The sequence below is a fragment of the Bombus pyrosoma genome, linkage group LG5 (genome assembly GCF_014825855.1).
Source record: "Bombus pyrosoma isolate SC7728 linkage group LG5, ASM1482585v1, whole genome shotgun sequence".
In the NCBI taxonomy this organism is placed as follows: Eukaryota; Metazoa; Arthropoda; class Insecta; order Hymenoptera; family Apidae; genus Bombus; species Bombus pyrosoma.
In genome coordinates this window covers 8,968,224-8,996,197 of record NC_057774.1, presented here as the reverse complement: position 1 = coordinate 8,996,197, position 27,974 = coordinate 8,968,224, and the positions used below count along the sequence as shown (strand labels likewise).

Genomic DNA, 27,974 nt, shown 5'->3' with positions numbered 1-27,974 from the left:
TTTTACGGTGTGGCGATGGCGCGGCGGCTAGGATGGTGTCGCGACGCCTCGCGTCAGCGTCGCTGAGACCGTCGACGACGGAGGCAACAGTGGTGGCCAACGCATCGCGTCAGCGCGGTATCCGCCATATTGGCCGCGAGGAACCTGTTTAAACTACGCGAGGAAGAGAGAGATAGAGAGAGAGAGAGAGAGAGAGAAAAAGAGAGAGGGAGAGAGAAAGAGAGAGAGAGAGAGAGAGAGAAAGACTGCTCTCTTACGAACCTTCGTCCGAGATCCGGCCGTGGGGGTGAGAAACGAGGGCGTGTAGCACATAGAAGAGCGTGTGTGTGTGCTAGCGCGATCCTAAGTGTGTGCGCGACAAGGGAAACGAAGAAGGTGGTCGGTGGTGGTGGAGGAAAAGGGCAATCGCGTCGTGGGACACGCCGAGATACGCCTCGAACGTTTTCCACCACGCCACACGGTGAAACGGGGTGAAAGACGGCCCGGCCCGTTGGAACATAGAGAGGGAGAAGGGAGAAGAAGAGAGAGGCTGCAAGGAAGTGTACACTCTGGTGATAGTGGCTAGGAAAGTGTCAGCGTAAAAAGTGTCCCGTGCTTCGAGCCGGATCGGTGGCTACGATCGTAGTACCACCCTTGGCCTACACCCTATCGCTCCGAGCAACTCGATGACCCTGTTCCGTTTTTTTTTTTTTTATTTCCGACAAACTTGCGCCATCGATCACCGATCGCGACTGATCGTTGAACGACGTGTAATATAGTCGATGCATAGTGCACACGTTGATAACTCGGGTCGGCCAGTGTAAAATTCTTTCCATGCGACCTCGTGTATAAACGAGAGCACGCGTTCACGGGGTTCAGTAACATCGTTCGTTCAGCAGCTACCACTCGATTCGATCGACAGAACCAACCCATCACGTTCGTATTTCGTGTTCGCGATCACGTACGATCGTCGATCGTCGAGAGTGTATTCGATAGGAGGGAGAGAGGATCAAATTGGAGAAAAACGTTCTGGGTAGTTCCGGTGGAAACGACGCGGCTCGCGAGAAACTCGAGGCGGAACGTAAGCGGGTTAGCTGGTCGGTGTCCAGCGTGACAGCGCCGTGGGCTTGTCTCTCCCTCTGGTCTCGACTTCTGCCAATCAATAACCAGCGCACCGACTCGTTCACGCTCCGCTCTCTGCCTTCCTCTCCCTTCTCTCTCTCTCTCTCGCTCTCTCTTTCACTCTCTCTCTCTCTCTCTCTCTTTCTCTCGTCCTATCCGTTTCCCTCGTTACCGTTCACCGTTCAAACTTCCCTCTCTGTCTCCCCCAGCCCACTCGATACGCTTGAATGACAAACGCAAGCCCGATAGCGAGTGGAATCGAAAGGGTTTAAAAGAATTGCCCGGATGAATTGAGAGGCTCGTGTTTGCTCGGCGATGCCTTTCCGTTTCTCTCTTCCGCCCGATTCGCGCCGTTCTCCTCTGTCCCTGCGCGCTCCGATCGCGTCCCGCGTTTCTTCTCCCCTCGCTTCCACTTGCTGCTAGCTTTCGCCGCCCTTTCAGCGGCTACAAACACGAGACTCTCCGTATCCATCCTTTACTATCCTTCTTGATAACGATATACGGCGAGCAGAAGCAACAGCAGGCTGTGCGTGTTTCGGGACGAGAGGACGAGCACGAGGACGGCAACTCGCGACGACACGAGAGCAGAGGCAACGCGTCGCGACGAAACGGAACAGCCAGAGGCGGCGGTAGCGGCGCTCTAGCTGCTGGCGGCGCCAGCGCCCTGCACGCAGCACCTTCAAACAGAGCCACGAAACCTATTTATACTCCGTCAACGTAGCGGACGACGCGACGTAGCGAGAACAGCGCCGTGTTCTGGCCGCCCACGCGAGCAACAGCCCGAACGAACCGCGCCGTGAGCTGCACGACCACGAACCTCGAGAGGAGACGATCAAGACGAGCAACAGCCAGCAGAGGAGACTCCAACCTACTCTCTCGTCCCCGGTCTACGTGTTGCTGCTCGTTACTAAATATTCGCCATAATAGTTCGCCGCCGTCATCGTCGTATCGAATCGTCGTGCCGAACCGTGGCTGGAGGACGTATCGCAGTTAACCGGTGGAGCAATTCGGTGGAATTCGTGAAACGCTCGTCATCCATCCATCCATCCATCCATCCCGTCGTACACACTCCTGCTTTCCAACGATTCGAAATTAGAATCGTTCTACTGGTTGGCCGATAGAGATAGAGAGAAAATAGAGGTTCGTTGGTCGTCGTGGTGGTGTCGATGGACAGCGACGAAATCCTCATGGGACAGGATCAACGACAGTGGAGTCTGGCTAGCGGCACGGCCACCGGAGCCCACCCATAGGGGACGCCATTGAGACTCTATCTTTCCCTTGGCGTGTGATCGACCGTCGCGCATCCGCCTTCCCTTCTCGCGTCGTGTGCCGATCTGCGCGCTCTACACCACCGCGGCGGTTGCTCTCCTGTCGCCGGAGCTGCTCCGCTCGCTGGATGGGGTTGGGTGTCGTCGTGGTGTCGCCTTGCTGTTGGGTGTCGTTGAACGCGTCTCGCTGGTGATCGTGTTGCCGGCGAACGAGTGGAAGAAGAAGAAGAAGAAGAAGAGGAGGAGAAGGAGGAGGAGGAGGAGGTGGAAAAGGAAGCTCTGTTTAGGGAGCTTTTCAAGGCTGGACGAGCCAGCGGGCGGGAAATGGCCGGTGGTGTACTGTTATAATGCTTGAGGACGATCCGCTGGCTGGACCAAGGCGCGCCGATTCGTTGACCGATTGTTGTTGCTCAAACACCGACGTTGCTACCGACCTCGTTGAGATCAACGTTGATAGCGTCGTGGAGAACATCGTCGAGGGAGTCGGTCGCGAACAGACTACGAAGAAGAGCACAGTGACGAAGGGGCGGCTCGCGTAGCCCGAGAGCATCGTTGTGCGTGTGGTGCGTGGTGCGCGCGTATGTGTCCGTCCGTGAGTGAGTGGCACGAGTGAAAAAGGTTGAGGCGATCGTAACATACGCGACGAGGGCTGCGAAGAGCGCGTGCTGGGAGCATGCAGGGTTCGGGCGAGGCCCGAAGAGGCCTTAGTCCCGCGGGTGGACCGGGATAAGGTTCAGCGATACGATTCACGAGTACCGCACCGGAAGTGACGAAGAGGATAACGAAGTTGGGATTAAACGGCTGCTTGGTCGCGTTCGCTCGACCAAGTGAACGTCCTTAAGCTGAGATCGCAGGGACGCGGGAAGCGAGCTGGACTCGCTTTCGGGCGCATGGAACATGATAGAGGTGAGGCGATGCGATATCGATTGAGAGATGCCCTGTCGATGGTTGAGATGCGAGCGAGAGCTTGCGTCCTGTGTGGCTCCTTTCTCTCTTTCTCTCTTTCTCTCTCTCTCTCTCTTCCTCTCTCTCTCCCCTCTTCCTATATATATATACATATTTCTCCCTCTCTATCTTTCTTTTTCTCTCTCGCTCACTATGCATCTGCTTTCCGTTTATATTTCGTGGATATTTTATTGTTCGTTTGGTAATAGAATTCTTGATTTTCATATAGCGATTCTCACGAGCGTTGGAAAATGGAAGAAGAGATTGAAGAATCGTTTCATAGTAGGGACGGTTAACAGCTGGAAAACGTCGAGCAGTGGCGAGGATTTAGGTTAGCTAGATTGTGTCGAGCCTGTTGATCCAACCGGGCTTTATATTCGGCCCGGATGAATAGTTGTTGCCGACACACGCGCCAAATCCAGGTTTCGCGATCCTCGCGACACGAAAAATTCGTGTGCTGCTCGTTATCGGTTTATTGGACGAGGTTAGAAGAAAATTTATTTTCGAGGTTAGTTATTGCGAGTTGGAAATAATTGAAATCTAGGTCACTGGTTTGAACACCCAGGTAAAGTGCCCCTAAGAAGCTGTTATTGGAAGTAGACTGCGGTTGTTTACGCAAATTCATATTTTTATGAACACTTCTATGAACGACAGAGATTTATTAATCTAGATATTATAGCGCGAGATCTAAAATACTATAACGGATACTTCTTGAATATTTTGTATACGTACATTACCCGTATACGTGTATTCCGTATATTTTTACAAATTTTACTCCTCATTAATGCATAAACATCCGCAGTCTAATAATAAATTTATGAAATACGACGAGTTTGTGGCATAATATCGATAAACAATAAATCTCAGTCGACATTTTTTTAACGTAAACTTCTTCCACGATCTTCATCTATTTGCAATCTATAAATACCGACTACATATCTTTTAACGCTCTGCATAAAAATCGAAATATTCAGAATATCATAGCTTTCGAATACAGTACCCTCGATCAACTTGTACGTTCGTTTCTCGAGTATCGAAAGATACGTGGAACGATGATTCGAAGGAACGAAGTCGGTTGAAATTGGTGAAATAAACTCGATATACAATACGAACGACGGGTTTGACATACTTCGGTCAGGTTGTGCACGTGCTTTCGAATGGAGCAATTCGTCGATGGGGTCGATCCTCTTGCACATTAGCGTCGATAACGCTTTAACGTTTCGAGTCACTGCCACTCGATGACGATACCTGCATCAACAAGTGTCTGAGCTTGTTGCACTGGTGCACGAATGCTGTACGATGTTTCGGAAAAAAGTTTCTCTCGAACAAGGTTATAATATCGTCCGGAGAGTACGGTATTCAAAAATAGAGATGCAGCCTTTGGGAAAATCTTTCTTTCCTTTTTTACGCGAATGTTTCACAAATGAAAATGTTTTCGTATCTTTCGGAATATGTAAACGTTGTGCGAATGCACTTTTAGGCAACGTTCCAATAGTCGCCGGAGATCCCTCCATCATTTTGTATCCACGTTTTCCTTATCGTTTCATTGGCAAACTTTTTTCTCTTCATCTTTTCACGTTTAATTAACTTTTTCGCTATTTACGTTGCATAATCTCGATCTATTTGCATACGTTCGTTTTAAACTCGAGGAATAAAACGCTAAAGATAAAAAATTACCCCTTTATTTTTAGTAACATTGGAGAACGAATAATATTATCGCTTTATTAAATCGTATCATTACTCGCAAGCAATCGTGAAAGATACAGCTTGAATTTTGGCATTCTCGAAAAAGGGATCCTCTCCAATCTTCCTTTTTTCTTCTCGTTTCTTTTTTAATGTACCACATTGTATACTGAAATAGTTCCAAAAATAGCTTTCAATATATAAACATTTTCCTCTTTACATCTCTAATCTAAGTTCTTACAAACAATACCTTCTGAAACCACTCTAACACCCTCTTTTATCGCATCGACCAATGCAGCTTAACTTAAATAACATTTACAACCTATAAATAAATTTCCAATTAATTATCAAACGAAACAAAATTGTTCGACGAGATTAATATATCCTAACATCATGCAACACGTCCGCTTCCCCTAAAGTATTCGAATTAAATCAATTGAATCGAATGATTCTTCCAACCATCATAACTTAGTCTGAGATTAAACGAACCTTGGTCAAAATTAAATAGATAATTCTCCAATTTATAAGTAGACTGCAATTTTTTCCAAGAGAATTCGTCTTCCAACACTCGCCGAGTTATGAATTCTTCCTCGGAGCGCCGTCAGACGCGCTTTTCTCGTGGCAGCTTCGATTTTCACCCCTCCACTTCCGCCTGTCCGCTCCGTCATCGGCGAAAATCGCGTTCGCGACCGCGATTCGCAATGGCAATGAACCGGCACGCGTTTTCGTCTCCAAACGCTTCGATCTTCCATCTTCGTGCACGCACACGCGCCGCACGAAGGCCTGCTGTTTATCAATCGGTGCCCACAGCCCGTATAAGCGACTCTCGAACGCGTTATCGTGGCGAAGCTGCTCGCCAAGCGGATCATCGATATACACCGCCGCGTAAAAATAAAGCGAATAGGGAAAGAAAGAGGAAGAGAGAGCGATTGTGATCAGTGAAGAGGCGATCCACGAGATTTCGCCTTAGTGGAGGGGTTAATTCCTTCGATTCAAGATAATCGGATACCTCGAGAACTTGTTGCGATCTCGACGGTCTCTTTGCTTTTGGAAATTTGTCAAATTTCAGGTATTTCGATACCCCGCAAAGCTTGAAGATCTTTCGGAATTTTAATTGTTGAAATTTGATAGAATTCTTTTTAGAACATTACGAAGATTTTGTAAGTTTAGGATACTTCGATAGCTTGAGATCTCGAAGACCTTGTAGGATCTTAATGATTCGAGTATCTTAGAATTCTTGTTGAAAGTTTTGAAAATTTTTGGCTACTTCGATCACACCTCGACGACCTTTTGGAATCTTTGCGATGAATACATTTTACGATCTTCTTCGTGTTTGAGATTTCTCATAAGTTCTTTGGGATTTTTTGGAATCTTTCTATATAGCACTCTTTTAAACATTCTTTCCGGCACCTTTGGAGAAATTCTTCAAAATTTTGAAGAATTTTCGTGGCGTGCAGCGTTTCACGAATTTCACTAGCTTCCTGTGAGATTTTGAATTCATCGTTTCCGTGTCCACTTCGAAGATACGAACGGATCGATAGGTGCAGCTGAGCGTGCGACAATCGTATCCAAACAAATTGGTCGGCTTTTGAAAGCTTATGTGTCAATTACCGTACGGTCAGGTTGTTTCAATTAGAGCTTAACGACTTTATCGTGTTTCCGCGTGCGAGCCGACTGTGATGTTTTTCAAGTGTTCAAATACATTCGAGGCGAGAGATAAAGAGAGAAAGAAAGAGGAAGTTTTGGTACGTGCCATACACTAGCCCATAGTTAACCCTTTTCTTTTTTTTTTCTTTTTTTTTTTTTAATAAAAGCTATCCCCGATACGTGGATGCAGCCTCTTTCTGGCCACGTCGATTCAATGCTTTGATATTCTAAAATATCGAATGGAATCACGTGCGTGCTTTCTACCTTGATTAAATTCGACTTCGAAACTTTCAGCCTATTCAAATCTATTGCCAAACGAACAAGAGTTTCCTTGCTTTCTCAGAGAATACACAGTCTTCTTTATTAAATAAATTCCTTCGCTTGCTAAATAAATCTCTTTGCTTAAGGAAAATTCTTAATACTAAATCAAAATAATAGTTGATGCAGAATGACAACTGTATTTTCTTTATTTTTGAAATATAATTATATTCTTATCGCTGGTCCCTCTAACTCAAGAACCATCAACCTAAGCGTATCGAAGTATTCCGTATATAAATAATTTGATTTAAAATACGATAAATGATATTAATTACAACCTATTATATATATATATATCATGTCGCTAGTTTTCTAATTTTGTCAAATTTTGCCAAATATTGCAGTCGCAAAAGAAAGAAATGTAAAATCCCACATTTTGATAGACTTGGTAGTTCTACCTACAGTTAAGGCTTTGATGTAATAAGGAAACGTTCATTAACCACTTTCCTTATTACCGACTGTAGACTGTAATTAGCACACACTTCTATAAGACGGTACATTCGTAGTAACGGCATTCCTCTGTTCGTCGATTCCGCGTTTCCTAATCGGATTCCCCTAATCAAAACTCTCTGGAGGATAAATCCTTCGTCGTTGATACTAACGTAGCAATCAGAATCTACAATGTGATTTCGAATCGTCGCTTTCGAGCGCACACAGAGTTCCGCAGTCAATCTTCGCTCATTATTACCAACAGTCACACTGATTTCGAATCGACTCCTGTCACCTAATCTCCATAAAGCTGGTCTACCCGTGTCTCTTCACTCTCCTGACAAACTTCAAATTATTCCATTTCTACATTCTTCATTTAGATTCTTCAAATTTATCATCCCTGTCACTGTTTTCTCTTATCGATTCTATCACGCAGTGTCCAAAATTTTAGAAGAAGATGACAAATATCCTCGTCTTCTATCCTTTTCTTACCATCTTTCTCTCAATAAATTTCCAACGTTCTAAATACGATTTCCGTGATCTCTAAAGAGAATTCCAAAGAGCATTCTTTCCTTCAAATTCACTTATTCTACTCGTAAGGTTTCCCTGCCAATCCAATCTACCGTTCCTTTCGTTAATTCTGTCATTAATTCTTTCATTAATTCAAAGGGGTATTTCGAAACTTTCAAAGAGAAACCTAAAGAGCGTACCACATTGTTTCTTTAATTTCCAAAATTTCCAAAGAAGATTCCAAAGGATGTTCCCTTTTGTAATTTTCTCTGTCCCGTTTCTAAGCCCTCTCTTTCAATTCAATTTACTCCCTCAACTCGCTATTACTCGGCTTTCATTAATTTCGATCAGAATTTTTCTTATCACGTCTCTAAGTTCCCTTTCCAAGCCAATTCGCGTTTCCTACCGCTTTTCCTCAATTAAGTCTTGCACATTTCAAACTCTTCCCAAGAATATTGCGAAGAATATAGTATTCTTTACCACTTCTTCCCACTCTACCCCCAAGTTTTCTTTTCAATCCAATTCCTCTTTCGCCGTTTACCGTTCCTGCTTTCCTACCATCAAGCTTTTCATATTCCAAACTTGTCTTCCCTAACTTCCTCGAAGACTATATACCGTTCCAATCTTCTTGATTCCACTCACACGAGTACTTGGTCCGATCCAATTCATCGTTTATTCAATTCATCTCAGCCTGTAATTATAGTTTGTACGCTGCCTCTCAATTAATCCCACTAAACATTCTCGTAAATATTTCCAAAGAAAATTCTGAAAACTATACCATCGAATTTCTTCCATGCAAAATGGAATACACCGCGATGCTAATCCACCGTAAGATTTTGTCCTCGGCGAATCGGTGACAAAGAAGGTTAAGGTCGCGAAAAGGCCGAAGAGCGTCGATCGGTTGCTCCAGTGACTCGGCGTGCGCGCCTGTGTATTTTTAGCGAGATGGAGCGATGATGGGTTCCGGAGCTGGGGATAGGGCCGGCTGACCAGCGCAGATATCGTTTGCAGATGTCGAGCGGAATCGGTGCAACTGCAATGGGGATCGACGTTAGTCACGGGGCAGGGGGTGGCGAGGGTGTCGCCGGTGGGTGCCGGCTCCGCGCGCAGAGCCAAAGCCAGGCGAGCGGATCGTCGGGCAACTCGCAGCAGTCCTCGCAGCAGCAGCAACAGCAGCAGCAACAGCAGCCACCCTCGTCGCAGCAGCCGCAGCAGCAACAGCAACGCCAGTCATCCGGAATCATGGGCCGCTTGAAGAAGGACAACTGTTGCCTGTGCTGGTGCTGGTGTTGTAGTTGCTCGTGGTATTAATGTGCCTGTCTACATCCCGCTTTTTCTTTTCACCAATGGTTTGACAAAGTTTGTGGAAGGTCACGTAGTTTTTCTTTATCATTAAGCCCTTGTCATTTTCTCAAAATTGTTATCACGCGTTAGATACGTTTGGTTTTTGATTTTCGGCTGGTACTAGGCTGATTATTTTCGTTGTTGGTTATTATTCAGCTGCCCTTTTATCGTAGTAATTATTTTGTTAGTTATCATTTAGACTTATATAGAGCTATTGAGCTTCAATTGGCACTGTTACATAGGTAGGCGATGTTGGTAATTCGAAACGAGTTATCTGATTTTATAGTGGGTTAGTTCACTTACGTTGCGTAGCTTATGCGATGAAAACTATTAGCGTCGTTTGTCTCAGAAGATACGAACTACGAATGAAAATTGGCTAGTCTGAGATTAAGTAACCTAATTTAAATCTAATTATAAAGTTACTTTATGATCATCTAGATTCTTATGGTATTAGATGAGCGTTAAATTTAAAGGGACAAAGATTGTTCGTACGAGAAGATAGCGATTCCCGCGATTGGTAACACCGATGTCACTTGCATTGGTCAACTGCTAATATTAGTTAGTAGTAATATATTACACGAAGACTGAATGTTTTAACTTGTAACAATTAATTCAATGACTGTGCTTATACAAAAAGCCATTACCTTTTATTCGTACCAGCTATCCGATTCGGTTAAATACAATTCTCAACTTCAATTATTAATTCCACAACTTTCGTCCTCACGACGCTTCACGCTTAGTACATGTCACTCTTCCTGCAATGCATCCACGCTTATGTCCCGAGCATCTCATTAAAGACAATAAGCTGACCTCGACTCGTCATAAGCGTGTGAAAAAGAAAGAAAGAGAAAAAACGGACTTTTACTAGAAATCTCGAGTTGAAACGCGCTCGACTTGAAAGCAACGAGTCGATCGAACGTTTTCATCCGTCCATCGCGGAAAAGAAGAGACGGTGGCAACCGACGATCGATCCTCGAAACCGTCCCGCGATAACTCGTGTATCCTGCCGCGTGACAAGCCATTATCGCCGCGTTTCGTAATATAATCGTAAGCGAAACGACGTCAGTCCATTGTCTTTAAAACGGAGCTACGACCTATTTATCGAAGAACAGCCGTACCTATATACACTCTTTCTGTGTTTCATGCTGCACGCAGGCATAATTGGTAAGCAGGCCATCTGCGTTCGTTCAAATTATTTCTTCTTTTCCATCCGTACCATCTTACTATATTTTAACGCAGACGAATGGCGCAATTCCTCTTGATTCTCACGAAATAAATTGAAAATCCCATTTAACAAGATCAACCTCCATTCACGTTGCTGAAAATATCGGAAAAGATTTTCGTGTCTCACCTAACTTTCAATCGACAAAGAGAAACTAAAGATACCATCGGCTTGATACGTTACTTAAAATTCCTACCTTGAAACGTAGAATCTAACAAAAATTAAATCCATCAAAGTTAGAATACCGTCGTTCTGAAACTTTTCATTCCACCAATATATTCGTCACATCGTCTATCGATTATCCAACTTGCAACTGACAAACAGACACTGAAGATATCATAGACCCAATAAGTTTCTGCGAATTCATCTCCTCGAACGAAGTCGACGATAAAGTTTAAACCACGCTCCACGCTAAAGCATCTCATTCCGCAAATACATATTCGTACCAGCATCCCTTAACGTAAGCGACAAAAGGGAACCGCAAATATCGTCGACTCGATAAATTCAAAATTCATATTCCAAGAGGAAAGAGATAATAAAACAGAAACCCGTCGGCTTAAAGCAAAACTTCTTATTTGACCGATATAGCAGCATCGATCGACTGGCAAACTTTTTTACAGCCCCGAGAAAATCCACCCTAATGCCCATCGAACATCCACCAATCTCACGCTCCTCCACGCGAAACAAACAACTCGTAGCCATAGATCTGCCTCTTTATACACGAAGAAACGGAACAGAGTCTCTGTGAATATCCCCTCTCGAATAAAAAGGCATTCGTACGATAAGCAAACGGACTCGCCGCGGCGTTGGTCGAATTTTTTGGAACGGCAGACCGTTTCAGTCGGGCGATAACCGCCCCTGGGTCGATAGATTACGCGGTGGCTGGCACGGAACCCTCGCCGGATGCGTAACACGTGTCCATTCTCGGCGGAAATCTGGCGGACTGGGGGAAATGTTTTTCCGACTGGATGTCTCGCGCGTCTTTCTCCATCGCTATCTGCTTGTTTATCCACGAAACTCACGGGCTCTTCCAACGCGTTATCGTCGCCGACTGAAACGAAACGAGCGAGCTTCCGGAATAATGGAGCTCGTCCCGTCGCGCGGAGAAAACCGTACAGAGTCTCCTTTATTTTCGTTCGTTCCGTTTCGTCTCGGTTTGTAGTTTTTTCTCTGGCACGCGTCGCGGGATCTTTACTTTTCTTTTCCACTTCCTTTGTGAATTTTCCTCTCCTTTGGCCTGGTTTTTACGGTTCCGTGGCCATCGTCGGTCGAATTGCAGTGGTTAACCGTGGATCGTTTGTTTTACGAGTTTCGAGTTTCTGAATCGGTGAAATGGGCATTTTGAGGTAATTCCCGGTGGTTTTTACGGTATCTGGTATCTTTCTCTTTGCTGTTATTGAAATTAATAGTAAATGAGTGTAACGAGGAAAGACACGCCTGCATGGTTCGTTCGTTTCGTGGAAGATTATTCGGTTTGTGGTTTGTGAAAGAAGAACCGGTTCGTTCGTTGTGTTAAAATTCGCGGAGGAAATTTCAGTTTTTGAAAGAAGGACCGTTGCAGTTCGTGGTTTATCACTCACGCGAGTTGGATTGGAAAAAGAACTGAAAGTTGGATTTTCTCCTCCTAGAAACTTTACTCGAATAAAATAGTCCATCGACAAAGGAACGAATTACATTAGCATACAATCGCATTTAGCACCCTCGCGAAGAAGAATCTTTCAAATGACAATAAAAAGTCGATTCTTCCCTGCAAACAGCCTCGCTTGAATAAAATAATCAATCACCGAAAAGATCTATTATCGTAGAATCCACACCACATTCGCACCAAAAGAAACAACCCTCAAATCACTCCACAAACTCTTCTCCCCCTAAATAACTTTACTCAGATGAAATAACCGACCAACAAAAGGCTGTATTTGCCCTGCCGTACAATCATACTCAGCACCCTCAGCACCCGAGAAAGAGAAAAACAACCTTCGAATCACGGTATAAAATCGATTCTTCCAAACCTACCCCTATGATCACACCGGTATTTGGATATTTAACCAATCTCATGTTTCTATAAACACAGAAGTAAGAGAGATAAGATCCAAGCAGAAATCGGTTCACCTACGAAATATTATATAATAAGCCCTCCACCTCAGATATTTCCTGTCCCAACGTACGTCTCTAGCACTTTGATATTTCTCATAAATGCGTAAGAATTTACCTACGACCATCCAACCCTCGATACTTCCGAAAACCATCTCGAACGATTATCGAAATCCAAACTAAAAGGAATCGTAAATCAAAATTAACAGTTTGTCGGCGTTGAGGGGAAATTCGGCAGGCGCAGGAGGCGCGATCGATCAGGGCAAGAAGAAAGGGAACTCGGGTGTGGAACACAGCGAATTGTGCGACACGGGGAACGGACTCGACGGCTTGGATGGTCTCGATGGAAACGTGGAGTGCAACCTGGACGAGATCAGATCGTGGGGCTCGTCCTTCGATAAACTGATGAGGAGCGACGCGGGCCGTAAATTCTTCAGGGAGTTCCTCCTCAGCGAGTACAGCGAGGAGAACATCGCGTTCTGGCTCGCTTGCGAGCAACTGAAACACGAGAGCAATTCCGAGAAGATCGAAGAGAACGCACGCTACATCTACGATCGTTACATATCCACAGTCTCGGAGAAAGAGGTTCGTGATGCTTGTATTTTGTATTGTGTTATTTAGTTTCAGGCTAGATCAACTAAGTAAATTAGTGGTAAATTTTGTGCGGATTCTTAGCAATTTCATTTATTAAATGATTTTTCGATTAGAGTCTAGGTAGCGGATGGAACTTTGCAAATGCGTATTATAAAATTAGATCTTTGTGTAATCAAATTTTATAGCGTGATATTAGCGAAGCGAGAGCGGTAGATTTTTTTTCGATAAGAAGTTTGTGAAGCTGAGCCAAGTTAACGAGTTAAGTTGGGACGAAGAATTTGATTAATTTAAGGCTTAGCCATATTAAACTGTTTGATTTATTACGACGATATCCAGGCTTTGTTACCAATGATCTTTCATTTTTGCACCTGCACGCGAGCAGAGTATGACGAAGTTTCAAGATGGAAAATTTAATTTAATTTAGATTTCGAATAATTTTAATTTAAATTTTTATTGGAATTATTGATAACGTAAAACTCGACACAATTCAAGCTTGAAAGGTTTAGTAGATTGGAAGAAAGAATAAATACTGGCGTCTTTTCTTTAAGGGCCTAGTTAAACTTCCTTTGTACTACCGTAAAGTGTTTGTTTTCGGTGAAAGAATCGAGTAGGCATCTGCCGCCCACGAATACGCCGGGTAAATACCGTAATCTGTAGAATATTGTACAAATGACCGATCGTCTGCATCGTTATCGCTTTCGTTATCGAGAGTCAAACACCGTCGTTGCATCACCTGAGAAAGCTCGGTTCAAACATCTGTAGGGACAGAAATTTCTTTCAAAGATATATCTCTTGAAAGATTTCAAAATTTCTTTAACAGAAGGGAACTACACAATATCGTTTTAACAACAATTATCCTATCGCTTTGATCGTTGGCAGATCCAAATAGTCTTTCAAACTACAATAATTAGACTCGGAGAAATTCTAAAAATCTAAGCTAACAGGTATTTATGCAAATCTAAAAATCTAACAATCCAAAAATTAATTAAATATTTTTACAATTATGTTTACATTACTCTTAGTTTGCATTTTTATCGCATCTTTAATGTTCAGTGCAGACGAACAACGCGACGTCATATCATGGCGATTTCACGGCATAAACGCGGCATTATACGATCTCACGAATCGCACAATATCGAGGCGACCTTTCTAGCCAGAGATTCAAAATAGCAGTTATTTTACACACTTTCTTAATCACCGAGTAGAAATTAATTTTCATTTAAAGCGAAGTCAATTATCAACGAATCATTTCTCAAAAATTAAATGATTAAAGAATATTAATTTCTAATTGTTCTGATTACGAATAACCATTATGAATGATTAAAATTGTTTTCGGCCAGCAGTAACCATCGTCGATGTCGAAAATTTAATTTTAATTATCACTAACCAATACAGATGACCGGGATTTTTTTTCGTTACTAGAAACCATTATCGATGGCTCGAATTTTATTTTGGTTACCGATAACCATAATCGATGGCTCGAATTTTTTTTTTCGTTACAGCTAACCAATATCGATGACAAAAGCTTTTTCTCGTTACGCTCGACTATAGTCGATTGTTCCTAAATTACTGACAATTAATATTCATTGATAAAAATTATGAAATTTATATATTTTATTAAATAAAAGATGAACATAAAAATATACGAAACAAAAGTGTTAATACAAATACTCTACTGCGATATCTTCCATCCTATTCTTTGTTTCATATATTTTCATACCGTCTTTTTTCATCGTTAATAAAAATGTACAAGTTTTATAATTAATATCGTCTACGTTGTCGACAACATATATACCAATTATCAGTAATAACAATCGACAGTAGCCGAATACGTGAACCAGAAAGAATTGTTGCCGTCGATAATGGTTATCGGTAACCAAAATAAAATTCAGACCATCGATAACGGCTACTGGTAACTAAAAAAAAATTCCGGTCATTTATATTGGTTACTGGTAAACAAAATTAAATTCCCGTCATCGATAATGGCTATTAGTAACAAAAATAAAATTCCCGTTATCGATAAAGGTTACTGGTGATCAAAAAAAATTCCGGTCATTTATATCGGTTGCTGGTACGCAAAATTAAATTTCCGTCATCGATAACGGTTATCCGTCACTAAAATAAAATTCTCGTAATAGATAATGATTACCGGTAATCAAAAAGATTTTTATAATAGTAATTATTATTCGTAACCAAAATTTTCTAATTAAACACACTTTTTAACCCCTATAGCATGATCTAAAAAATTTGCCGTCTAACAATTGCGACGTCTAGTTGTAGCGAACAACGCTTCTAACACACGCCCGCAATTTTCAGGTGAGCCTGGACTCGCGAGTGCGCGAAATAGTGAACCGTAACATGGTGCAGCCAACGCCGAACACCTTCGACGAGGCCCAGCTGCAGATCTATACCCTGATGCACCGGGACTCGTATCCCCGTTTCGTAAACAGCGAGATCTATCGACGGGCGGCGAGACTGAGCAGCGGAACGACAGGATCGAGCAATCAGGAACACGGCAACACGGCCAAGTCGAAGGGGAAGAGGTCCACCACGTAATCGCTCGTTCAACGACCAAAAAAAAAAAAAAAAGGACGATGGGGTGGCAGCGGACCAACAGCCTCCGTCTCTCAGTAGGTAGCCCCGAGGCGACATTGGGGACGCCGCGACGCTGTCAACGCTGGCCGATGACGACGAAAGCCGGAGGACATCGGCGTGAAAACAACAAGGAATAGTATCAGCTCTAAGATGTCGCGCCTCGACGAATCTCTCTGCCCTCGTCATAAAGCAAACAAAGAAAAGAAAGAAAATGAAAAAAAAAAAAGAAATAAAATAAAGTAAAATAAAATAAAATAAAATAGAATGAAATAAAAATCGGGATCTCACGCGTGCGGAGATTTCGAAGATTTTCTCCTCTCGTCGGAGAATACAGGAGAAAGAGGAAATAAAAAGTTTTCCGAAGCGAAACTCACGATTCGCTCTTCCACGCGATGCCACATCGGGGCCAACGTGCACGAACTTGACGATGGACTGAACTAAATAAATAAAAGTAACTAGATGAAGAGGAACGACGAGAAATTGAAAAGAAAGGAGCAAGGACTAGGATGAAAAGAGAAGAGAAAGGAAAGAGCAGCATGAAAGGATCGCGTATACGTCGCGTTGATCCATCGACTCTTTCTTCCAGGACACTATGGACACACGCTCGTTCACGCGTGACACACGAGTATAGATCGAAGAATCGAGAACACAGAAACACATACACACGCGGGTCGGTCGGGGATGACGTTCATCTTTCAAGGAAGTTCCTAATTTCCATCGTTTTTAGCGACTGATCATCGCCGATTATCTCTCTCTCTTTCTCCCCCCCCCCAACCTCCCGCCATACACAAACATAACCATAAGCACCCCAACCCCTTGCTCGATAACGAATCAGTCGTGTTTTTCTCTGTCTCTGCCCGCTCTCGAGCTCTCTTCTTTCTTTTTTCTCTCTTCTTTTCTACCATTGTTTTTCTTCGTCCCCTGGTTTCAACCCCTCTCTCTTTCTCGCTCTATTCGGTCGAACCTCTTTCATCGTACGAGTTAGGGAAGATCTCGAGATTGGAGGGATTTCCTGCGATAGAATCGTTTGGAACTTGGGTCGCGATGATTATGTTCTCATATTTCGTTAGGACGATAGAGTCATTCAAAACATCAGGATCCTGCACGATAACGATATTAGCGAATTTTGACAAGTCACAATTTCTAGGTCGTAGACAAATTTTACGGTGTCACGTCCAGATGATTTGTAATTTGTAAACCTCTAAGTGTTTTCATCGCCAAGCTTACATTTGTCAAACTGTATTCGTCAAACCTGTGAAATTGCGATTCGTAGAATTTCACTAATAATATGTACTCGGTTGTGCAAGAGCATTCGATATTGTTCAATCCTACTTTTCAGTGATTAAAATTGCACAAGACAGACAATGACCCGAGTTCTCGCAGCACAGGGGGCTCTGCATGCTCCAAGAGACGCGCGAAGAAATGAAAATCGCCGAAGCAATATCCATCGCTGGAAACGATCGTCGTTGATAGAATCGATTATTGGATACTTAGAATCCCCCGAAATATCGACGAAAGAGTAGCGAAACGACGAATATTCCGTGACGAGGCTCCCATTAAAAGAAGACACTCTTTTCTCAATGTCTTGTTGACGATGAAACGGATCTCTGTTAATAGAGGCGGAGATTATTTTCATAGAAAAATGAGTGACATTTCGTCTGGTCTTAGGGTGCCCTCAGACGATCAATAATGTCAATATTTCAAGATTCTCAACATCATTGCGGCTTGTCAATAAATATTGATGGTATCATCAATGATGACGTATCGTCAATATTTATTGCGACAAACCGTATTTTCTCGTATGTTCAATATTTATTGACGATATCTATCGATCGTCCGAGCATCTCTTTATACGTACAATGATATTGAGAGCCTTGAATATTGACAATAAATATATACATATATATATACATATTGCACGTTTGATGGCATCCTTACTTGTAATCTGACAGACGAACTCGAAGATCGGCGACGTACGGTTCGTCTCGTCACAAAACGCGATTTCTGCAACGGGACCATGAACAGATCGAAGTAATTTATTAGCAAATAAATGGTAAATGGGCCTCGCTCGTGGAATACTCGTTCGATGATAAGTATGTCGTTCGACTGTAGAATACCAGGTCAAAGAATATCAAAGAACGTTGGCATAATTCAATTACGGAGGCGTTGTGAAGTATTTTATTACCATCGCACTAGCATCGTAGAAACGTAAGCAGGTTCGCGAATTTGTTTGTCAAATTCATGTACTCGATCTTGAATCGCTAATCCAACGAACCCTCGACACTATTCTCTGAACGTTCTGCCTCGTTTAATCGCCGTTTCTTTAAACATGCCGCGTTGCATCGGCGATTCGAGATCGACCCAGAGGCTACGCGCCTCGACAATCCGATCGCTAATTGAAATTTAATTAATTCAGCCCCTTGCATTCCGACATCCCTTCGACTTTCTCCGTTTTGCATCGATATCTTCCAGCAACAAACGAAAACTCTGTAAAGAACTTCGTTTGAAAAGAGTTAGAGAATACACAGATACCATTTTTATTATCGAATACCCATCGGAACACAGCCAAAGATCAACCAAATCGACCGATCGAATCGCATCGTGCGCAAGTAGAAAATTTCTTCTTTGGAAAGATGCAAAAGACGAAGAAGAGAGAAGAAGAAAGAAATCCTCGACGATCTTCCCTCATCGACGCCTGCCACATTGCAAACCTGGAAGCCGTTTCACTTCTATTTTCGAAGCAGCTAATGAACGAAGCAGCTCGTCGTCCCCGAACAGCGTACACCAAGTTACTGCCAGCGAGACGCACCGTGGATCGAACACGCCACACGTGGATGACCAAGAAACGAAGGAAACGAGGAGTAAAAATGATGCACGATCTAGTCAGAATCGCTCGAAGACGATGGCGTGGATGAAAGAAAAAGGCCTAAGCGAGAAAGTTTTCAACTTGGACCGCGAGTTCCAACTGACATTTGGAATATCGTTCGTCGTACTGTCGATGCGACGGCGAGAACGGAGTATCGCGTCGCGTGACGTTTCTTCGTCTCCTATCGGTGCACAAAGTCCTTGTTAACATAATTTCGTTACTTTATCGACGAGGCAATGCAACGGATACCATTCGTTCTTCTTCTTTTTTTTTCTTTTACAAAGACGGCGAACGATCGAAGAAGTTGGAACGCGACGCGATATCTTCGATTCTCGCGCCAGACGTTCAAGCTCGCTCGGAGATTGTTCGACGCTGTGTAAACGACCGACAAATTTTTTTTACACCCGCGATTCATTATCGAAGGTACTTAATCGATGTTTAAAGGCTGTTACTTTACGCGGTCGAACGTTCGACAAGTTGATCTCACCACGATGGATCTCACAGCAGCGCGCTCGAAAGGAGGAAAAGATAAGAGTAAAATAAAGAAAACGAGGAATGAGCGTGGAACTGCGAAAGCGGAAACGAACCGAATTTAAGCGTGCCTCGGACGAGACACGCGCTCCAGCACACGCACATGAACAGACACGTGACCAGGGTTCCACATCGCTCTCGCGAACCGCACAAATTTACCCATCCAACGACCACGAGTAAAAATAAAACCGATGGACACCTGAACTGGAGTCACGTTCCTCTGTGTTCGCGCTGTTTCATCCCTGACCTTGCAAACCAAAAGAAACAACAACAAAACGTAAGCATTAAAAGAAAAAAAGCGAAAAAAGTAAAAAAACGATTAAAAATCTGAGTCTACAGTTCTTTGTATCGACACTTTCATTTGATACTACCACTTTCTTCTTGTTCCACAAATTTTCTATAATCTTTACTTTCCCGTGATAACGACGCAGGGTTGAAATACGCCCCTGGCCACGTGGCTGCGCCAAGAATAAAAAAAGAAAAAAAAAAAAAAATAAAAAGAGAAATCGCTCGCCCGAAACTCGTCGATCAGCGACGCTTAGGGGAAAGACGCGCGAAATCGTCGCGAGCCGATTGCACAGGAAAAAACAGCAGAGAATAAAAAAAGCAAAGAGTGAAAAATACTAAAAAAGTTCGTACAGTCAGTCACAGCGGTTGGCTACTGCCCTGTAGATAATATTCTAGATAGTAAACACGATGGCGGAGGAAGGAGGATAAAACTAATTATACATGCGAATATATGAATATACATAATATATATATATGAATATAAAAAGAATCCAAAACAAGAATATATATATATATATTATAAATATATATGAAATCTCACCTACACATAAACAAACACATACACGCGCGCGCGCGCGCGCGCACACACACACACACTCATGTGCTACATATGTTCGGCATTATAAATATGGTGGCAGGGTGCGAATCGCGCGCACGAGGGGGAGAGAAAGGGCGGGAGAGAGTGGGAGGGAGTGAGCGCAAAGGTGAGAAAGAGAGACAAATATCGGACGATTTTTTCATTCTTCCGTATTCCAATTCCCCATGCGAGAAGACATCATTCGCGATCGAGCATTTCACAGGCAGAAGCAGACGCTTTACAACCCCCGTCTCGTTGTTTTCCACCCTCCGACTGATCGATCAAATAACGACGAAACGGTTCATCCTTTCTCCTCCCATTGACCACTGTCGTTTCACGCGTGATCTCATTTAAACACATCTCTAAAACGAAGAAGAGAACGATTATGGTGGACAGAAACTGATTTTTATATACGATCATATCCAATCATTTCCTCCTCCTCGTCCCTGTTCAGTCGTGAAACGATATTGACGTACGCACGACGTGTATGTCGATGAAATACGAAGGAAAAGGCGACTTCTACCGGAAGCAACGAGACACGAAGCGATTCCTCGCTAAAGCATCTGCCCCTGGAAACGGGGATGGAAAAGAATGACGCGGGGGTTGATGTGCGCGAAGACGGGGCAAGAAACGAGAAACGCCGGTGGAAAAAGAAGTGAATTACGGTGAAATTGGTCGAGCGTCATCTTCTCTAATAAACGCACAATTTTTCTGAACCTTCGATCCCCTGCTTCTTTCTTCCGGTATCCCTTTTATAACATAACAAGAAAGAAAAAAAAAAGAAGAGGAAAAAGAAGAAGAAAATCGTCGTTCGATTTCGATTACGCGATTCCTTTTGTACATCACTTTGAACGACAATATTTGTACAGCACCGGTGAACGCCCACCGCGGAACCTTTTCGTTACCGCACACGATCGTTCATTTTGTGTCGATTCCTTTAAGAATCGTGAAACACACCTCTAAGTTTTTTACCCCGAACGTTTTCGCGACTAGACACACGACGGAGTTCTCCTCCCTGCTTCTTTTAGCTCGTCACAACCGGCGGAACAACGGACAATAGGCAATAAGAGAGGGATGGAAATGTGAGGGTTAATAAACTGGTGAAACATTGAACGTTGCCTGGTCTTCGAGTGTTCAATTATATATATTTACGAATACGTCTGATTATGAATTTTAATGGGCTGATCTCAATTAGCGAGGATCCACGAGTCTGAGCAAATTCTCGAATCTCGACGGTGATTCGTCGAGAATTTTTATATTCCAACTTCCTTTTTAGTCAACTCGTCTTTCGTAAATTTCTTTTCGATCGATTTGAAATTGGTAATCTATGTTTCGATTAAAAATTAACGTAAGTTTCAATTTGAAGCGAAGAACGATCGATGTCACTTACGAATTGTTGCGGAATTTGTTCGTGTCGATTGGTGCTCGCAATTTGAGTCCAGTTTTATGAAAATAATGCTCAAACGCGCTTATCCCTTGTAAATTAAATTTTCCAACTATTCGATATGAAATTTGCAATTCTTTCGGATTACCATGAATTCTTATCGTTTGTTTGTATGGTCGGAAGAACGATGCGTGCCCTTACCAGAGACGCCATCTACACGATCCACGAATCAACAGCTACATCATTTCTACCTACCTCGTTTGAACATTTTCACTGCACACAAATAATCAACCAATAAGAAAAAAGACTCGAACGAAGAGATGTAACATTTGTAAATTTTTTACGTAAGAAAAAAGAAAGGACAATCAGGTAAGTACCATATTTCGTCTCTCTCTCTTCCCCTTCCAATACCTTGTACCTCTAATCTTGGCGCACCTTTTTATTTTTAGTAAAATTTCGATATCTGAAGTAAATTATGAGTCTTCAATTGCACGCGAGTTTCAATAAAGCTATTAACGTTTATTCTGTTATTTTCATTACTATTTATCTGTTCATTTAAACTAACTATACTACGTTATAATACATAGATACGTTATCTAACTTGGATCAACTTACACCTTATCGTATACATCTGGATTTCCCTATTGGATACTTGATTTTTTCCAATTTAACGAAACAAAAGACAAAATTAATTTAGTCGAAAACATTTGCACGATTGCAAAGATTATAATATATTAAGGCTACCTTGCAAAGACGATAAAGCTTGGTTCCTTCCAGTGTTGATATATCAAAGAAGAATGGGAACCGCTTTCGATGTGTTTCTTTCGCTCTACAGAGATCGATCATTACGGGGATTCGATTGTGATTCCAACGAGTTTGTGCGAATGGAAGCGTAACTCGCGCCATGCCCTTAATGGTATCAGCCTCATCGTGGCCATTTAGGGAAGAGGGGTCGTTGAATGTCTTGCTCGTTTATCGATCCTCTTCGGGACGATGCCATTGTCGGACTTCTTCTTCTGCCTTCGATTATCCAGAAACGCGTGTTTTCGCGAAAAAATGTCCACGCGGATCCCGGGTCGCCTTTCTTCTCGGCCGTTTCGCTGTTGGACTTCCCTCGTAATGCGTTTCACCTGAGGGGCCGTTGCGACTGTAAAACTGAGAGGCGTGTAAAGAATTTTTCCGTCTGCCAGCGGGAAGGTTGAATTAATTTGCAAAAACCGTTTAGTTACGCAAATAGATGCGTTAATGCCATCTTGTCTGCCATCCTCGTTAGAATGCACGATGATTTCTTTCATTTGGTATGAATTAATCATTAACTTCAACGTCGTCAGATTTGAATGTCGGCGATAAATCTCGTAGGAAGAGAAAATTGATAGATCGATGGGAATAAATTTGAATACTTAATCGGTATTGGACAGATAGGAAAGAGATTCTTCGAGGGTGAATTTTCGCGCGGTCTTTGGATTTCCTGGTAGATGGCGCCATCAGGGTCATCCGAAGAGTCAGAACCGATACTGCGCGAATTGGACGAAAATAAGAGAACTTATATAACGTTTTGGTAAAACGCCAAGTTCCATTTTTCATACAAAAGTAAGAAATCCTGAGTTTTTTTTTAGGTACAGATCAACTTTTCTTTATCCTTCCGTTGGACGATATTAACGGGTTCCTTTCTAACGAAGAGAAGGGAAAAATCCTCGCCTTTGGTGAAGCTACTTTTTGAGAAAGATGAGCAATCTCTGTTTAATTACATTACGTTTCATTCTCTGATAAAATACCTAGCTAACCGATAACACAGATTCCTGCAATCACATGCTCGATCAATCGAAACTGGAAAAGTGTCCAATCTTATTGGTACACCGTTTCAATCGCGATAAAGGCCAAAGTAAAAACGCGATTCGAATGGATCCCCATCGACTAGTCCGTAAAAACTTTCTCATCGCACGTTCAACTCGCGCAATTAATATCAAACATCGGGCCAATCAAAGTTAAACCTTCTCCTTCATTTTCGAACCAAAAAATCCTGCGTAATCGTTTTCTCGCAATTACAATAGTCGACACTCGCGCGCCCATTAAAAAGGAACTGTAGGAATCTTTGAGAAAGAAAGAAAAAAAATGAAAAGCGAGGAGAAAAAGAAAGAGCCAAGCATGCCAGCAGAATTTCTAAGCAAAAGCGAGCAGCTCGTCACCGGCCTAAGCCGCAATTTCCTCGTCGAGGGGTTAATCGCGGCCATTAAGTTTCCGATTACATCCGAGCCAATTTATCTGGTAATTTCGCGTGATCGGATCAGCTCGCGCGCTTCTATGTCTTTCCTGCGCCTCTGTCTATCTTACCTTTTAATAGAGAGAGATGGTTGGTCGCGGTTCATCGTGAGTAATTACTTACTCGTTGATAGGGACAAGCGCGTTACACGTATAAGCGAGCTGGTTTTCGCGAAGAAATCTCGCGTTACGCGCGGTTGCTGGCCAGGACGCGAGCCAAGGGGAAGGAACAGCGTGGGTCTAGCACCGAGGAAGCGGACGTTGTCACGCTTTATGTACTAGCGAATCCTACGCGTTCGCGCCAGCTGCAGCTGCGACAAGCTAACTTTAGCCAGACACGCTCGTGTTCCTCTCGACTGCCCACACGAGGCCGTCAGGGTAGTACGCGTTACTGTTCGAATTTGTTATAATACTGTTTGATCAGTTTTCAGAAGGTTTTAGCGTCGCATCGTGTGGGTGGATGGGTGTTTTACGTGTTGCATTCCTTTGGTTTGAAACGGTTGGCGGTGAACAATTTTGGGATTTTAGAGCAATGGAGCGTTCCTTTTCTTTTTTTTTTTTTTTTTTTTTTTGAACGAATAGCGGATTTAGTTGAAATTCGTTCTTTTGAGAGTACGTGTTGGGAATTCTTTTCAGTCGGGGATTTTCCATTTGAGAGAATTTTAATTGGCATATCGGAACATCGAGACGGTAAATATCGATAGGAAATATTGACTGATCGGAGGATTGATTGGGTTTTGAATCAGAGAAAGATATTGGGAGTATTAGAAGCGGAAAATATAAAGATCAGGTTTTCTCAAATCGGGAAACGATATTAAGAATATTCGAATTGGGAAATATCGTTGTCTCGAGCTTTCGCGCCAACATAATATCACGCTACAAATAATCATCCTGCCAGTATCAAACTACGAACGTGAGAAAGGAAGTTTCCCTCCACTATCGTACCTAAAACGCATCAAACCATAATAATATATCCATGCATAATAGCCATTAAATCTCACGAGGGAGACGTTACTCGTCTCGACACGCAACGTGGCTGGAACAGCCTGATTGAGATATAAGAATGGCCGATCAGCGCGAATCACGGAACGAACCTGTCGCGATAACCGCAATTTCGTGCGCGAAATTCCGCATCGAACCTTCTCTTCCCTCTTCGTGCCTCTGTTTAAGCAGGCTAATCTCCATCGTTCACAGTTAAAATTACGTCGAGAAGCTGCGATGGACGCTCGTAACCGTAACCCATAACCGGGGTATCCATTGCCGGACGAACCGCAAACGCCACGTGAAATCCGATGCGATACGTGCACACCGCTCCCTCGGCGCGTATATTCCGCGAGCTTCGAGGAAAGAGGATTCCGCCGCGTTGAGATCGCGCGCGTTCGCTTTCTTCGGCCGCCTCACAATGGCCACAACACGCCACCGCGATTACTTTTCATCCGCGGTGATCAAAGTCACTGGTGTGTTTCGCAAGTAAACTGCGAATCTTTTTGCCTCTGTGTGAAATTCGAAGATGCAAATACGCATAGAACGCACGTAATTAGCAAACAGATACGGGCTGTCCCCAACTTAGATGTCAGAACTTCGGGAACGTGTTCTTTTTAACACGAACGTGAAAAAGCGTCCTTTTGAGAGACTCGCTGATTTTTGCTGCATTTTGGAGAAAATAAATAGAAAAGAATGGTCAAAAAGTTTCCGTTTCTCACTTATCTATTTGCGTTTATTTATGCATGGTATCATCTATTTAACGAAGATACTGTGATAACAAAATGCTGGACTCTTGCTGGGCTTTAATATTCATCTGATTTGATAACTGCAGTTTGACATTATTGCTCTGGTGGTGTTTGGTGCACTGCAGCTACGATTCCGTTTGTCAGGATAAATAAGTGAAAGAACGAAAACCTTTTGTCATTATCTTTCGCGATTTCCTCTAAAATGAGGCAAAACGAGTAAATCTCGAAGGATCTTCTTTCCTTGTTCTTTTTCATCGGCCCCTTACACGCCCCCGAAATGTTGACATTGAAATTGGGAACACTCTGTGTATAGAAAATATCCAAAGTATAATATCCGTTGTAACGTTTAATATAAAAGATAATTTTCTTGCCGAGTTTCACTTGTTTAATTATCTCCATAAAACTATAAAGTTACATACATATCTGCTGTCTATTTATAAGTACATGTGAAAAGAGAACTCTCATTCGAAAGTTTGAGCCACTTTTTACTTTTTACAAGTTCTGTACATTTTTCTGTGAAATAAAAACATTATAACGAGTGTTATTTATTTCTAAATATACACAATAAACTGCAGCTTCAACTATAAAATAGTTAAATATAGTTGAATAGTAATATTTATCGTAATATTTATTTTTTACTTTTAATGAAGCAGTTATTTCTCTCGAAGCCCTAACGCGCTCTAAACTTTTGAACAGGAGTGTATATGTGTTCGTACGTATAGGGAGTTGGGAGGTTTGGAACTTTCTCCTGTTTGGTGCAGTTTGAAGATGAATGGACGTTCTTGGGTGTTCGAGTTTAATGACAGATTGTACTTAATCCTCTATAATCGGATTTCTCTTTGCTCGTGAAAAGGAGAAGAAATTATAGTTGATTACTGTTTCTCATTTTATTGATTGAATATGTAGGTATGCAGATTAGTGGCTGGACGATGATACAGTGACTAAAAGATATAGTACCGTATTCAGCATACGAATTATTATAATAATAGATGCAGATGGATAGATAGATATATATGTATATATATACAGATACATAGATATATATGTATATACAGGCTGTTCGTTTTAATAATTCACGCGATTCTTCAACATTGTTGATTAAAATTAACGTGTTGCCGAACGATCATGCTACGTATGGTAATAAATACCTCGAAGATATTCTTTTTCTACAATGAATTCCAATTTTTTCATTTCTCTTCCGCTAAAATCTTGATATTAAAACAGCAGTCTATTTATCAACTTTTTCAATCATTTCCCGTATAAATCAATCCGAATCAAACGGTTAACTTCGACGAGATCAATTATTTTTCCTTAATGTATGACTCAAGTAACCAACTGTGATATGTACCCTTAAACAAAACACTTTCGAATTAACATCTTGAAACATCTTCAAAAGAAATTGAACTTCTACTCTCCGTTGTTTAACTTAACGTAAAACAAAGGGATAGGAAGTTCGCAAGTTGCACACAATGAATCTCTCGTAGCCCGAGTGGACGCACAAAGGGATGCATTCTGGGAGCCACGACCGTGTCTGGGCGAGACTCCCCATGCAAAAATCTGCGCGCGGGCTCGTGAATATTTTTCCTTTTTTATTCTACGTCCAGCTACCGGCTACAGATCGAGGCGATCGAGATCGCATGGGCCGAGGAGAAAACCGAACCCGGTTAAACTCTTTCACTGCCCCCGCCTCCGTTTGTCTCCTCGACCGTGCTGACATCGTTTTCACGGCCTTCTCTCCTCTCTTTCTCTTTCTCTTTGCTCGGGTGACCTGCCTCTTCCATTTCCCTCCTTCGATTCTCTTCGCCTCAAAGGCTAACGCGGACAATGCGAATTTAATAACTACGTTTCAACCATCCTTTAGATTTTAACGAAGATAATGGAGCTTCTAACGAAGACTTCAAATTGTCGAAATTTATATGCAACTTGGTTGTGATTCTTAAATTTTTACATTCGAATTTTGTTCCTGTTTTAATGTTTGCAATAAAATTGCAATGTTTGACAATGGGAGACTACTTTTAAGAAACGAGAAATTACACGTATCGGTAATAATTATCCTGTGTCCTTGCCTTAATTTCTCAACAATAGAAAGACACAATTGGCTTAAAAACTGCAAAACGTTGGCAGAGTTAAGAATCTATCGGTTTATTGAAAATTTATCCTGGACAAATCTCCTGAATAATTGAAAGAGTTTGAGAGTTGTAAGCGCCTCTGCAATATCGGCTCGCTATAGCCAATTTCGAATTAACTGGTCGCTCAATGCTACGGTAACAACAACCCCCACCACGCTAACCATCCTCGCTTTTCACCCTTCACTTCTATCGCCAAATTTACCTGAACGAACCTCCACAATTCAACGAGTCTGAAACATTAACGTAGCCTCGATATACCGAAACATTTCCCAGAATCGTACCGCTTGCATATTAAGGTAAATCCTTAGGTCTCTTCCTCCTCTTTTTCTCTTTTCTCGCGGTGATGCCAGAGTACCGAAAAGAAGCGATCGAGTTGAATTATCGTTAACACATTTTTATCCTGCACGTACGCTCGGCTTTACGCACGCCTTCGAAACTCGCGTGGTGTTTGGTGCTTTCACGA

General features: G+C 42.6%; 2 protein-coding genes across 10 annotated transcripts in view; one reads left to right on the top strand and one right to left on the bottom strand.

Annotated features, from left to right (window-relative positions):
- LOC122567859 (zinc finger protein 467) overlaps positions 1–27,974 on the bottom strand; it is a 263,949-nt gene that overhangs the window by 25,375 nt on the left and 210,600 nt on the right. The window contains exons 1-2 of one of the 2 annotated variants that reach the window (XM_043726973.1): positions 23,725–24,652; positions 22,138–22,548 (exon numbers count right to left, since the gene is read on the bottom strand). The exons of the other annotated variant lie outside the window; for it this stretch is intronic. The gene's annotated coding sequence lies outside the window, so the exon portion shown is untranslated. Of the gene's footprint in view, positions 1–22,137; positions 22,549–23,724; positions 24,653–27,974 lie in introns of those variants that run through there. 2 annotated transcript variants of the gene reach the window in all.
- Positions 16–21,122, top strand: LOC122567861 (regulator of G-protein signaling 17). Of its 8 annotated transcripts, none has more exons than XM_043726987.1 (5): positions 16–3,275; positions 8,913–9,187; positions 10,401–10,409; positions 12,768–13,143; positions 15,469–21,122. In XM_043726987.1, exons 1-5 carry the CDS (start codon positions 3,267–3,269, stop codon positions 15,706–15,708), a joined length of 909 nt encoding a protein of 302 aa, XP_043582922.1. In that variant the 5' UTR covers positions 16–3,266; the 3' UTR covers positions 15,709–21,122. The 8 variants fall into 8 exon arrangements, with proteins under 8 accessions (XP_043582922.1, XP_043582918.1, XP_043582919.1 ...); XM_043726983.1 differs by having other exon boundaries at positions 8,913–9,202; XM_043726984.1 differs by having other exon boundaries at positions 8,900–9,205.

What these genes read in the sequence shown, in the direction of transcription:
- LOC122567861 (XM_043726982.1), top strand. An exon ending in CCACAGTCTCGGAGAAAGAG is followed by an intron (nt 13,144 to 15,468) that starts GTTCGTGATGCT and finishes CGCAATTTTCAG; the next exon opens with GTGAGCCTGGACTCGCGAGT.